At 37.9% G+C, this 15,385-nt stretch overlaps 1 protein-coding gene across 1 annotated transcript in view; it reads right to left on the reverse strand.

Moving 5' to 3' along the window:
• The window catches only part of ascc3 (activating signal cointegrator 1 complex subunit 3), a 202,084-nt gene that overhangs the window by 156,896 nt on the left and 29,803 nt on the right, over positions 1-15,385 (reverse strand). The window contains exons 6-8 of the mRNA XM_073486622.1: positions 4,981-5,182; positions 4,197-4,332; positions 2,682-2,807 (exon numbers count right to left, since the gene is read on the reverse strand). Of these exons, the coding sequence (XP_073342723.1) occupies positions 2,682-2,807; positions 4,197-4,332; positions 4,981-5,182 (464 nt within the window). The remainder of the gene's footprint in view (positions 1-2,681; positions 2,808-4,196; positions 4,333-4,980; positions 5,183-15,385) is intronic.

The following is a 15,385-nucleotide window of genomic DNA, read 5'->3' on the forward strand; positions in this document are numbered from 1 at the left end:
TCTGTGCCAGTCGAATAATTTCCTCTTCTACTTTCAGATAGTCAGCTGCAGAGGGATTTCCACTTGTTTGATTCAAGAGAGATTGCGCAGAGGCGTCCAGAAGCTCTTGAGAGGTTTTGAATCTGTTGGTATTTGGTACATTAGCAGTGGGGTTTATGGCACCACAGAAGTATGACTTTTTCAACTCTGTTTGATCATCATCTGGTTGAAAAAGACTGAGGTTTGGGCCAAGTTTCTGGAGGTCTATATATGAATGAGGGGCCATTGGTCCATCTGTTTGGACTGGGCATGTCTGGCAAGGATTTTCCTCTTGTAACATCATCAGCAGGGTTGTTGCCTAAGTCAATGTATCTCCAATCTTGACTGTGAGGGTTTGGGTTTCTGATACTCTTGCTCCTACAAAAACTTTAAAGCGGCAAAAGTCTGCCTGAAGCCAGTGGAGTACAGTTGTGGAATCACTCCAAAGTGTAGTGCTTCGGATTGGCAGGGTGAGTTCATCACCGATCACTAGGTTCCTCCTGACCATGAGATGTAGAGGGCTAGGGCCTCGAGGGGAAGCACTGGCTCTGCTGGGAGGAGAAGGTAACTAGAGGCTGAGCAGAGTTTAACTGAAAGATTCAAAGACTGAACAAAATGACTTTGTGGGTGGCCCTCTGCTGGTGCTGCAGGGAAACTGGAAGGTAACATGTCTTGAGAAGAAAGGATTGGCCTAGGTAAACCAACCGATGGAACTGCAGCATCAAGGATTGACAAATTAGGTAAATGGGGAATGGCAGATGAGATAGCAACAGGATGACGGCTAACCCCTGGTGACATGAGGATGACTGATACTGATGTTGTGATTTTGGGAACTCAGCTTGCTGCACTGCTCATGTGTTTGTTCCTTGTGTGTATCATCCTGCAATCCATGTCTGTCACTTGTAGCACCTTTAGTTCCAGGATATTGGACTTCATAATCTTCAAAATAAGCAGGAGGTTGGGTTTCACGACCAGAATGTCAAATGATCTAGTGGCTTTGAATCCATGACAATCTCATCCAGCTCGAAGGACCATGTTATGTAGGAGGTTCAGGAGGCAATGATTATCGTCATGGTGCATTGACAAGAATGTAGGAATGCCAGAAAACTTGGAACTTTTACACTTCCAAGATTTATTTATCCACTTCAAGAAATAATTAAAGCATATTTGATGCACTAAATAAAACACATGGATTAATAAATGAAGACTGCCTTTGGCAACCAAAATGGAATCAGTTCATCGTTGAGTTCAAGTGAACGTGTACCAAATTTGAAGAAATTCCCTCAAGGTATTCTTGAGATATAGCATTCACAAGAATGGGACAGAAGGACAGACGGGCGGATGGACAACCCAAAAACATAAAAATACAGACAAAAATGTTTCTACATTATCACCTCAAAAACTCTGGTGATGTACAATAATAGAACAGCACCTCCAGTATCACTATCAGTATATTGTGAGCTTCTTGACTTTGAACTTCACTTGTTAAGGCAGTCTTATCAAGGAAAATGGAGCACATAATGACATCAAAGGCAGGATTAGGGATCTAATGGTGTGTTTTCTAAACTCAGAAATAATATATAAGCCCAAGCAATAGATGTAAAAACACAGATGCATCAATGTAACAACATGTACTGTATTGTGATGGCTGAGACACTCCACAATGGATGCTTAACAAGATCAAAGCAAGAACATTATCACTGAAATAAGGCACAGGCAACTGCAATGGCTGGAACATGTGCTTTGAATGGAGGCACATCATTTCCCAAAGGCTGCACTGAGATCCTCCAGACCAAAGAAAGCCTGGAAGACCCAAAGTTTTGCAGAACTGTGACAGACAAGCTAACAGAAATTCAACTAAATTAGGTTCAATAGGTTGCCAAGGACAGGGAACGATAGACCAATCATTGTGGCCTTGTGTGATAGAGAAAATGAATATCTTCAATCGACTACTGGTTGGCAGAAAGCATATTAACTAAATAGTTTCAATTTGGCCTTAGTGAAAGCTAACTCAATTTCTTGCCAAGAGTGAGATGATAAGATCGATTCCACTCTCATATCTGCGCACTTGGCTCAGGATAAAGACAAAACTAGCATGGCTCTGTCCAAATATTAAAAATCCTTCTAGCAGCTCTCTTAATTTGACTAATTAACAAGTTTAACTCATTTGTTTGATCCAAACACAAACAGATATGTTAAAACAATTTGTGTTTTTACTGGGAGCTGCTACAATATTTCTTGACCAGGAACAATTTCTTGACTTCCTGAAGTCACCATGGTGACAACAAGAATCCCATATTTCTCTTTTCTCTTTCATTTCCCTTGTGTTCCAACAGTTATTTTTTGCAGCAGCAATTACAGTTCATGGTCTTTTGCTTTGTATAATAGTTTCACAATGAAATGAAGCTTCCAGGCAGAAAAGGAAAGTGTTTCATGTTAGCTCACACTATTTCTGCATACAGTCACAGTTGTAATAATATAACATTTACTAAAGAGAGTCTGTCAGCAGTGTCAGGGAGAACAAATCTATTGTTTTGAGTAATCCATCCTGACTTCAGAAATGTCACCGTCAGCCTTCAAAACAAAACTTGAGTCAAACCCCAGTGTACAATCACATGTGTATCCACACACAGTGTACAAACACAATACACAATGGCTCCTACCTCATCTAGTTCAGAGATGTAGACAGGCTTCTCTTCAAAGCCGAGAGGCATGGGTTCGTTGGGTGGGATCTCCACCTCTTCGTACATCTTATTGTTCTCTCTGCGGATTCCCTCGGGTAGCAGCAACTGAATGTCACACACAGAAAATAGTGGAAAAAAAATCCAGACCTCACAAACGACCTCAGACACTCAAAAATAACACACTTCATTTTAAAACAGTATGAAACTTGGAAGGATATTCAAAGTCACAAAATATACTATTGGAATTCAGCTATATTTTCAATTCAGTGTTTTGTAATTCCCATATTCATCAAACACCCTTTAAAATAAAGAGCAAATCAAACACACATTGAAGATCTAATCAGTACTTGTTTTGAATATACACATACATTTGAAAACTTAAAAATTGAAAAGTTGAACTTGAAAAATAAAAATTAAATATAATTTCGTAAGTGGTCATACTGTATAAATTAATCCCATATTAAAAATCAAATAATGCAATACATAAAAAGGTTCTGATTAAACTTGTTTTGGGGTATTTTGTGGTGCACTTAAAAAGCACCTTGAATCACTTGAATGTGATTCATGGAATGTTTGGATTTGCTTTGTGTCATACATTGATATCAGTGATATTTATGTCACATCACTGTGTTCCCTTTCCAAAAAAAAAAGGAGAAAACGCCTCAAAAACTCTGTTGGCATGCTGCTAATGAAATGGTGTGGAAACTGTTAAGGTTTACTCAATTCAGGTTTGGACTTTCCATCAATTTTGGATCTATTGACCAATCTTGTTGTTTTTTGTTCCCCGTTAGCAACGATGAAGCGTACTGAAAATGCTGAATTCTGATTTCACGGTTTTGGTATTTTATGCCATCTAACACACAGCAAAAATGTACTTTCAGATGAAGAAAGGTAAAATATTATTAATAAACAATGACCCTCACATAAATATACAACATGTTTAAATTAGCTATGAGACTCCATGTTTCTGGGTTGAGTAACCTTAATGGTATAATTAATTAATAATATCTATTTATTTATTTATTTATGTATTTTTTTTTTGTCTTTGGAAAGCATAATTAACAGTTTGGATAATTTAATCAGCATTTACATAAAATTAATATACAACCAAACATTAAAAAGCATCAGAGGTTAGAATGGGTCAAATAAATATGAGAGGGATTTAGTGCTTTGCCTCACCTTTGAGACATTTTCTTTGAGAAATGGACAACTAAAAGAATATTCCAAAAAGCAGATAAAAGCAAACGCTTATGAGTAATATGGTAATATGTCTGGTAATGCAGGTGCAGACTAAAGACCACTACATATTGCACGATATTGAGCCATAGAAGACCAGAGATGACAATTGTGAGAGAGACTTTGTATTGCTATGCCTCAATAGTACAAAAAAAATAAATAAATCAGAAAGAAGCTAGAATCCCATCAGTTCTTTTTTTAACAGGCCAAAGATGCATTACAAAAATGCAAGTAGACAGAAAAAGTGACGAGTCTCACCCTGGCTCCTCCAACAAACGCTGGTGACTTCGTGGCCTCTGCATAGCTGTCGTAGACATTGGGATATCGAATGCGTTCATATACTCTTTCTCTGCTAAGTATAGGATCACGTCGTGCAGTCAGCAAGGCCTGCTCCCTGTACAAGCAAACACAAGACAAACGGAACATGAATAGCCCAGAAGAGAAAGTAAATGTAAATAGAAGGTGTTTGATAGTACTGCAAGTTGGAAGAAAGAAAGAAGTCAATGCCAGAGTCTTCTGTCAAAATAAAGGAAGAAAGGAGTAAACAGCAATGTCAATCCAACAGATACATCAGCACAATGTCACATCTGCAACCACTTGGGTCCATACATGAACCCTCACACCCATCCATACTTTTGCTTCAGAATGAATAGTGCAGTTGATGATTCAAATGAAGAGGCACAGATGTGAGGCATTATGTTCCTTCCTAAAGTGGCTTACCTCTGCTAATCTTTTCCTTCACACTGGGCTGGATTTGGCCATGCTAAGTTTTTAATTAAACAGATCGCTGCTCTTTTTTTTTCTTCCTCTTAAATTAAACTTTCAGAAAAAAATCCTCTACAAAAAAGATGTGACAAGCTACATCATTGCTGTGCTTTTTTTTATTTTGCAAAGCTCCAGCCAAGTTGTCATAAAAAATGCAGAAGCTTGTTGGTTTTGGTGCTGATACCTAAGAGCACAGAAGGAGATGGACAGACAAAGACAAATGAGGAAAAATGAACAAGGGAAGGTTTGGGAGAAAGTTTTAGGAGAGATGATATACCGCTGAACTCTCATCTCTCTGGGGTCGAAGGGCATGAAAGCATCTGAGGAGTCGCTGTCATCTGTTCCTTTGACTCTCTTCCTCTCTCTCTTCTCCTCCCTGCGGTACATCTTCATCATCTGTTTCTCCTGCTCTGAATGGATCGTCACCTGGCACCCGTAGGTAGGCTTGGTCACTTCACCACTTACTTTTCGGCCCACATCTGGAGGAAACACACACAAACGTAGTAAATAAAAGGCAAAAGGCTCATTTCAGTAATTAGAGACAGATATACAGAGCAAAGCAAAGTAAAGGAGAGGCAGATGAAGTAAAGAAAACGTTACTGGAATCAAGGACATGTTGTTGTTGCTGTAAGTACCAAAAAAGCTTCCCAACAAGAGCACATTTTTAATGTAATCTCTCGAAAACCAAAGATGGACAGATGTCGACCCCAAGCATCTGAAATCCAACCAAAATTATCTGCACTTTTTAAATGCACCCTGCCTGAATCTAGCAGTAGTGGCAATACAGCTAGCTTCAGGTTGGCTGGGGTGTTGTCTCAGAGTGCCACAGGACGATAGTCGTTTAAATTAGACACTGCAGACTTTTTAGGTACAGGGATGAGGTATTACTGTATTTAATTGGGAACACTTTGCTGTGATGGGATTGTTTTTTTCAAAAGTATCCAAAAATCAACAGAGTATCTAAAATGGTTACAATACTACTTGCAGTATCGATACTCCAGTACTAGCTGTGTTTTTTCACTCTCCTCTCTGACAGCAAGTTGACACATGCACTGCTGTAGTGCCTCATAGTCCCACCTCCTCCAGAGGTAAAAGAACTTAAATGCTGTTGTGCTTCACTCACACTACATAAGTCTTGTTATATTCATCTTTTATTACAGATCTGGCAATTTTTCCCCATATCATATCGACCATGGTATCAAATATCAATATTTTTCAAGGTACTGAATCAAAGATAGAAGTTTCAGTATCGTGACAACACTAGATGGGATGGAAATTGTTAGACATTTGAAAACTTTTGTACAGAACCTGACCAGTGTCATGAGAAAAAATTAGAATAATTTGTAAACACAAATTAGTACACAGAAACAACTGAACACAAATTAGTAATCTAACTGTTTTTTTTAAGCAAGCTAGCAGCTGTGTTTTAGTATTGAGATGCCCACAAAAACTGAATTCTTTACTTCAAATGAATATTGTTAAGTACTGTTATTACTTTTTTCAATACAGTAATAAGGTGATGCTACTATGGCCCTACCAATCTTTCTGGAGGCCGAAACTGATCGATAAAGCTGTCGATCAGTTTAAAGCTGATAAAATCTGACAAAATTTTGGCCAGAATTTTTTTGTGTTTTTACACAGACACATAACATAAAAAAAACATGTAACATTAGTAACTGTACACCTGTTGTAATTCCCTTAGTGGCACACTAGGTTGTATGTGGAGTAAGGGTAAAATACAAATGGGTCAAGCGGGAGTCCCAGAGCAGGTGTGTTATTTACCAGAGGAGTCAGACGTAGCATACCATTGAGCCATTTGCAAGTTTGGATGTAAGTTATTAATTGATACAAGTGTGTGTATGTCGACATTTACGCAGTGGATGTACCAGATGCTGTACAAATAAATCACTATGGCTATACAACATTTGTGGATTATTCAATCAACATGCTACAGTACACAGAAGCAATGTGTAAATTAGGCTAGTTTTGCAACCACTCAATAGCCAAGACGTTTTTGTTTTTATCAAGTCAAGTCACCACAATAGATAAATTAATTTAGAGTATTTTAAAAGGTTTCAGGCCCTGATGTATTTCTGGATGAACAACAAAACTGTTCTCACTGAGAAAACAATATCAGGTCAGCCAGTGTCAGTAAAAATGTATTCATATTTCAGCAGTAATCTTGATAGCCCATTGATGTCAGATGCAGGTGTGGCACTGCACGGGTTAATGTTCCCCATTGCAGCCTCCCTGTTTGAGGCACAACAGCTCAATAAAAGGCAGAATTGCTCTTGAAAACAGATGAGATCTGATGATTGCACCACGGCCTGGGCTGATTGACTGAATGATTTCTTCTTTATCTCGTCTAGCGGCTCTACCTGCTGCACAGCCTCCCTCTCATTCTAGTAGCTCCCCTCTTCCTGTCACTTACCCTCCCCTCCCATTACCTCTCCAACCCTCAACCCCTTTAACTCTGCCACCCTCTATGCACCAATTCCTCTGTCTAAACCATTCCCCATCCTTTACTTTCCCTCTTTCTGGGAGCTATCATGCCTTATTATGTGCCTCAAACAGTGATTGCCTCCAAATCTCCAGGATTCTCATTTCCACAAGCGATCATGTTGCCATAATCACTGAGAGAGTATCACCAAGATAGATTTTATGTGTTTACAAGATGGTTTCAAGGTGTTTTCACACTTTCCAAACTGTAGTCTTTTAAATCAATATACAACTTGTAAGAAGACTTTTTAGAGTCAACATAAAGTAGTAATAGTAGAGTCCAAGAGTATTAACTGTATTAGCAAAATGGCCATAAGATCACCATTTTTATCATTTAACATGAATAAGATAAGTGATATCTTGTGTAAGTTGTGTAAATATCAAATGGTTTTCATTTCCATGGTTGTAAACCTAGATGTGTATAACTACTACTCTAAATGTTTAAATGAATACTTTGTGTAACAGTCACTTTGTGAAAAATAAGGAAAAATGTTAATGATCAATGCATGAAAAAATAATGTGAAAAAAATGTATCTATTGAATTTAATCATATGTTATCCACCTAGCTGACAAGTGTGACATATCAACGTGATCATGATTAAATGGCACAGAGATGTGGCCAGTGTATTGGACGTCCATTTCTCCGCAAAGTCCGTTTAAGGGTCATTTAAAAATATTGGGAATATGGCGTTGTTAGTTACCACCAATATTCATAAACACTGCACAGACACTGAAGAGGACTGAGACAAGTTTCTATTAGCTAGTTAAGTTAATCTCTTTCCAACTTTATGCAAGGGAGGAGTCTATGTGAGTCAGAAATTGACCATTCCAGGACCTCTTCTACTTTTTTGGGGGGTCGATTTGACAAACTGAGAAACATTTGTTGACTGAACCATGTTTATTAAAGTAAATATTATTAACATTTAACATTTGGATGTCATACAATTCCCAGCAATATAATCCCTGGGTTAAATTGCAGAGTAATGCACAATTATGCATATTTTGCCAATAATATGATCATTAAACTCAGCTACAAGTGCTCCAATGCTGATGAAATACCTTTGCTGTCACAAAGTCAAACAAAGCACTCCATAATCTTCCCTATAACTCTGTCTACTCTAAGCGTGGTTTAATAATTTCAATTTATGGATCTCACCCCCATTTAAAGCCTTCAACTGTGAAGAAATTATTTTCATGACCATCAAATTCAAATCAGTAATAAATTCTAGAAATTACCTTAGTGCTTCAAGCAGCCAAATAGATCTCTTTCTTGTCAAACTTGTTAGCAAAGAATGTGATGCACAAATTCCATCCACTGACTGTCTGTTATATGCGTCACACTCACAGCTGTGAGCTTAGTTTGTACTTGAGAGACAGAAAAAAGCCTTCATTTTGATCATGGCCTAAGGAAATTCTCTAAAATGCTTGTCAGAGAAACACTGGCATCATCTTTTTGTTAAATTTACGACAGACACATTTGCCAAGGTACATCAAGTCTGGGAAACTGATTTCTGCGTAGTTTTTAATACAAATTCCTTGATGCCTTCTGTACCACACTTGTCCTGGAAAAGAAATATGCTTAATGACCCAGTCAAAGGCATTTGCACACAAAAACACAAGCACTCAACGGGAGCTATTTCTATCAGGTTGGAGCTGTCAGCATCCCAGAGGGCTCTGCCTCTTGGTGTGTCTCCTTACTGCTTTGACAATGGCTCTCCCTCCTCAAGTGCAAAAACAGTATAGTAAACAGACACAAGTAATGTTGACATTGAGCTACTGTTACTACAACAAAAAAATAAAATTGTTATGCCAAAGGTGTATTGTGCCATTTGCACATAGGACAGACATGGAGGAACACACACAATATTAAAAACCCCTTCCAGTCAAATCTGCGTTAATCTTCTTGTTCCTACAGTTGAGCTTTGCTGTGTAGGACAATATATGTGCAGAGTTTGACACTAGATGGCTGTTTTCACATTCATTGCTCAAAGTGTACATCTTCCCTGTGCTCATTGAAAATCTGATTCTAAGCGGAGCAAAATTTGTGACATCACAAATAGTTTGAAAGTCAATCCTGGTCCAATATTCAGCAGACACAAGTGTAATGTGGAAACTTGAAGCTTCCTGTGCACACACACTGAGAATGGACTTTACATAGAAGACATCCTGTATCTAGCAGTTAAAGTGGTGAAATGAAACATTAAAAGCTCCAGAATATCTAAATATGCAACTATTTCAATTTAAGAAAGAAGGAACAGGTGGCATTTTAACAATTTTAATGTGGTAATTATGCATTTGTTTCTGCAAAATCCATGTCAGATACACAATAGAGACTTTTTTATGCCTTGTTTTGTATGCCTGATCTTCAAGATTTCTGGTCACCTGACAAATTTAAGTCCAAGATTCAAACTCGCTTTACCTCAGTTTTGGTCTCAAGTCACTAACTCCTGTAAAACTCCTGTAAAACTCCTGTCTTTTTAACTGCTCAATGCTCCATCAAATTCACCAGGTAGGTTGATGAGAGCAGAGTTTGCAGACCATCAAACCAAACAAAGAGCTAACAGAGGAACACCAGAAGGTAAAAAGCTAAATAGTTTCATACAAGTGTAACTGCAAAATTGGTAATTGGTTCTCACAACAATTGACACCTGTCACTTTACATGTAGTCTTTTGATGCATTGTTCATGAAATGTGGCTCCCACAAACTTTTGTTTGAAAGCGGTTAATCTATCAATTCAATTTCTTTGCCCTTACAAAACAATAACTCCAAGTGAAAATTATAAGACATTAAACCCATAAAAGTAATCAGCAAGAGCCCCAACTAATAATAACTAACTAACCCCAACTATAATTATTGATTAATCTGCTAGTAATATCCTCAATAAATCAATTAACCATTAAGTCTATAAAACATTAACAACAGTGAAAAATGTTGATGACCATGTCCTTGACCTTAAGGTTCTCAAAATCCCTGTGTTGTCAGTTCAACAGTCTAAAATACTGGAATATTCAGTTCAGGCTTTTACACAATGTCGGCAGCATTTTTGTTGCTGTTTTTGTCAAGAGTACAGAAAGTGAATAGTATAGGGCTAAAATTAACATATTTTTTCTTTTGCCTTTTGAAGGTCTTTTTTTTTTTTGCTTTCACACCACAAATGAAAACATCAACCAGTTACATTGTGTAGACGTCACATCACAGCTCATGGCAATGGCAGATGTTTAATTTTGTCATAATACAGGGTATTATATATAAAGACAATGTGACAAAGGTGACTTGGGATGAGTAACCTTGACGCTCCCTGCACAGACAAACTGCTATATGTGGGATTTACCAACGGGGAACTGAAGCAGTTATATCTATCTGTGCTCTCTTCAAATCCACAAGACTCCTTTGATAAAAACAGTAATTTTACTTCACAGAACATGAGAGCTGCCTCGATCACTCTGTTTGTTTTAAACTTTGGTGTTTCAATGTATCGATACTGGGGATGCACAATATGGAAATCTTTCAATCGATACAGATAACCGAGAATTACCTGCCGTTTGCAACCAATAAAAAATTATAGTTTTTTGTTTACATTTGTGTATTTTAAAAAATTCCAAACATATAGTTTATGTGCACCTGAAGGTAAAATCTTTAAATGTTCTCTAGTAAAACACATTGAAAAACATCAAACATACTTTGGCATTTTGCTCTTTTAAAATACATGCTTTGACATAATCTGTCAAATGAGACCTCAATTATATTAAATCGCATAGTCAATACTATAGTAGAGGCACGCAAACAAGTCCTTGCTGCATATGTACGATGAAATCCATTCTAGGTTGATGCTATAATGGATGGGCTGGAGGGATGGGGGAGGGGCATTCTGCTGTGATTACTTGTTATGTAAGCTTATGAGTTAACAGTCAGGCATAGAGACTGTATAACATGTAACTTATGTGTAGTTTTGCTTGCGGATGGTTTGTGTAACAAGCAGCCAGCAGTGGCAGTACTAATACAGGAAACTGCGATCTGTAGTTTCACCCCGTAAACACACCAATGTTTTTGGCTGTCGCAGTCCCTCCTGACCAACCTGCTGCTACTCTTCCTGGGTTACACTCCTCCTCCGGAGTCGTTCTTCGCTGCTGCAGGTATCAGACAGGCTGGGTGTCTGAAGTTCGGGCTACCCCTCGACAAGCAGCACGGTGGCACATCCTGCCTTGCCGACAAGTACATTCCATGCGTCAAAGCTCGGCACATTTAAAGGGCAGTCTGCCATGCATACACCTGGCCTGTTCGCTCTGCCTAGCCCAGAGACACAGCTGTGAGTGTGCTCAGCTAGCCAAAGAGGACGGTGTGTTTTCTGGGGAAAGACACTGGGAATCCGCTGTATCATCATCTCAACTGGCTGTTTGTAATACAAACCAGCCGCCACAAAAACATAGACACAGCCAGAGAATATTTGATTAGCCCGAGTGCAGTCAGATAAAGTTGAAATCTTCCATGCTGAAATCTCTCTATCAGTGGTTTTGAAGTTAGAAAACTATGATGCAATATGTTTGCTAAAGTAAACATCCAACTATATGCTTTTTTCGGAGTTGCCCTGTGTACAATGATGGAGCAGGAAATGACAGATGCTTTCGACTGACAACATGAAGTTAAAATTGGGGGATCAACCATTAGGGGAAGCCATATCATTGTATTACAGTACGTCAATATGAATGTACTTTCACCTTAAATATCACTTGATTTGCTCAGCACCTGTTAAAAACCTTTGGGATGTGCGGACATGTTGTGTTTTCCAGTTGTCCATTCCATATACCTCTGCCTCTATCAGCCATTGAAATGTGGAGAAAAGCCACCAAGAGAATCCGTTCTTTGATAAACATGCAAGTGCCAAGCTGAAAAACTGCAATTTAAAAGCTAATCAGCAAGAGACAGGCATTCCCACTAAATCCCACTCTTCCTGATGGCATGCAAATAGTGGAAAATTTAATCAGCCTTTTTTTAACCCTCAGTTGTCAAGGCAACACTAATCTCAAAAGCTGTCTGGCAAGTGAAATTTTTAACGCTGATCAAAGTTCTTTTCAATGGTACTACAATGGTACTATATATATATATATATATATATATATATATATATATATATATATATGTATATAGTAGCAGTTTTGTTTGACTGGTTTAGTTGCACACTGTTAGATATTATGTGAGCCATAACATCACACTTAATCATAGGTACCATATTTTTTCTTATCAATCAAGTCTGACATCCTTCCAGGTTAGAGGATTTTGACAATGAGGGAAAGTCAAATCTAATTCCAGTCCCTGTGCATTCAGCAACAGATGACATCTGTAATTTATCTTCTAACATCCATGAAGCAGGAACAACAGCTGAAGGTGAGCATCGAACCAGAAATGCTAGGACTCATTTTGTTACAGCAGGCGTTCCAAGCCATTTGATCCATCAAATTACATCTGTAAAACGTTTAATTTGGGGATGATTATTGTATTGAACTTTCTTTCCTACTGATACGACATCACTGCTATTTTCTGTAAGGTACTGTACTAAGAATCAGATTTTTTTAGTCAAATCGCTTGTATTAATGATCTCTATGTGAAACACTGTGGTGTGGTTAAGAAGCAGGGCTCAGAGGTGAGCTAACTGTCCTTTAACTGCCAACCCAGATTGAAACTCAAGAAAGAGATGTCGCTGTATCTAATGTATCTAACCCGAAATAACTTCATTGTGGTGAAATGCTTTTTCTTGTTTGAGACAAAAATGCAGAAATGCCCCAAACCCAACCAAGAATGACAAGGAAATACTGAATCTGTTACAAACTTATATGGGTTACTGCATTGGTCTGGCTCTAGGTTCTGCCACCAACTCCATCATGTTAACCATATGCTTGTGTATGTTTCCTTATTCATCTGCACAATATATTAACAAAACGGGGACCAGTTCACATAAACACCACTAAGTAGCAGCCCTGTAAGTCAATTCCAGCACTCACAACAAGTTAATGTAGCAGAATGATTAAATATAAGCAATTTATTTAATTACATTTAATTTATAGCATCATGACTGGGCTCTTTTGTTGAGACTGCAAATGTTTCAATTTACTTTGTTTTAAAATGGACCTGACACCACTGGCTACACTGAATTAGTCAGGGGTATACATCAATGATTTAACCTGCTAAATGAATGAACACAGCAACTAGTCTACATTAATTAGCTCATGTACAGTTTCACAAGAAGTGTAACATCTATATTTAGGACCTATGAATTTCAAAATACTCCAAAACCTCTAAAGGATGAGTGTGTGTGTGACTTTAAATAGTTGCAGGGATTATTCTGACAAAGCCGGAGCGCCCTCTTCTAATCTTCGGCCGCTCTTTGATGTCTACCTTGCATATGGATCAGAAGACAACTCTGCCAATGGAAAATTATCCATCCTCATCTTTCCACCAATATCTTCAACTACTGTACAGCTTCACTTTACACATCAAGGAGGGGAAAACGAGGAGTCTGCCACCTTAGGACAAACGAAACAGGGGGTTCAGACATAACGATGGCTCAGGATGGAGAACAACGTTTGAAGTTAAAAAAAAAAAAAAAAGAAAAACATGCATGCATGTAAGGCAGGTACATCAATATGAGGGGTGCTTTAGTACAGCTCACTACCAAGCCCCTGAAATACTATCTCATACAAAATCAGTGAACTCAGCTTTAAACTGGCAGATGAACTAGATAACTACAGCAAAAACGGTTGTAAGCCTGTTCTCCACAAGAGCCTGTGCTTATTTGGGCCTTAGAAACACCATGCACGTGTCAGCCTTTTTTTTTTTTATTAGTATGGCATGATATTCTATTATTTCTCTTATTCATGAGAGGTATTAAAGCAGGGACAGAAATAGAGAGCCTGTCCGCAGGGGAGGCTTTAGTCTGGTCTTCATCATTCCTGCTAGATGGCATAAAAGACGTGTAAGAAATAATGAAGATTTGAGTTGAAGTGAAGTGAAAGGCCAATCTTTAGGTAATAGCCTTTCAGTGGAATGAGCTATTCCACTAGCATGTAGAAAACAGGCACACTACACAGCTCAAACAACATACTGATGCACAATGTGATGATGACTGTGATGGACAATGGGTTTAACATAAAGCAAGTACATTTCACAAACGTATTTGTATTCTATCGGAAGTAGACGAAGCCTAAACTATAAGCTATTGCTGATCATTTAGATAGACTTATTTTCTATAATAATCTTCAAACGTTATGAATAGTTTTCATGTAAGTATGAGTTAAGATACTCACAAAATAAAGATAATATTTAAATCACAAGTCAATTTAAAAAAAAATTAATTACATCGACAAAGAAAAATCCAGGTATAAATGACTAATGGGAGTAGAACATTTGTCAGTATGTGTTTGTGATGAAAGATGATACAGCTTTGACCAAAACAAATTCGTTGGGCTCATTTGGCCATACTGCATAACTCTGCCTAGGTGTTTTTGCCCACTAAGAGCCTCGGAAAGATTTCAATTTTAAAATACTGTTATCTAATTACAGTAAGTTGATATATTGAATGTGTTAGCAAGCATTCTATAACACATCCAGCAGTCACAGGCCACATTAGCATTAATTTAGTTTTAAGCATTTAAGACAAAATGAGGAAGCAATTAAAAAAAATCTGAAAAGTTCTCTTTGCACTTCTAAGATGTTCCCTCACATCTACTACATCTACATCTTGCTTCAAAATCTGAGCAATGACGTAAGTAAAATGTGCAATCATTCAAGCTTTATCCTTCACGGGGAACCAAACAAATCTGCAAGCTTATGTTTTCATTGGCTCTGGCAGATTAGTCTGACCCCCAACCCGTTCAGACAGATTTCTAACCAACCTGTTTTGCTTCAGGCCAATCACAACCATTAATGTAATATAATCACTTTAAACATAATCTATAGTTTGATATGATATGTTCTGTTCTGTGAGCCAATGAGTTTTAAAGGGACATTAGATTAAAAAAAAAAAAAGGTTCTCTTTAGCAATCCTAGCGGCAGTCAAGTGACTGCTGCTCGCGGTCGTGCTAACATTCCTTGGCCGTGAGCAAGCGACCAAGACCGCAAAAGAGATTGACCAGCAACATGTTGATAGAAGAGATAAGTAAAGTTGAATTTTTTACCGTTTGACAAACAT

The sequence above is a fragment of the Pagrus major genome, chromosome 18 (genome assembly GCF_040436345.1).
Source record: "Pagrus major chromosome 18, Pma_NU_1.0".
In the NCBI taxonomy this organism is placed as follows: Eukaryota; Metazoa; Chordata; class Actinopteri; order Spariformes; family Sparidae; genus Pagrus; species Pagrus major.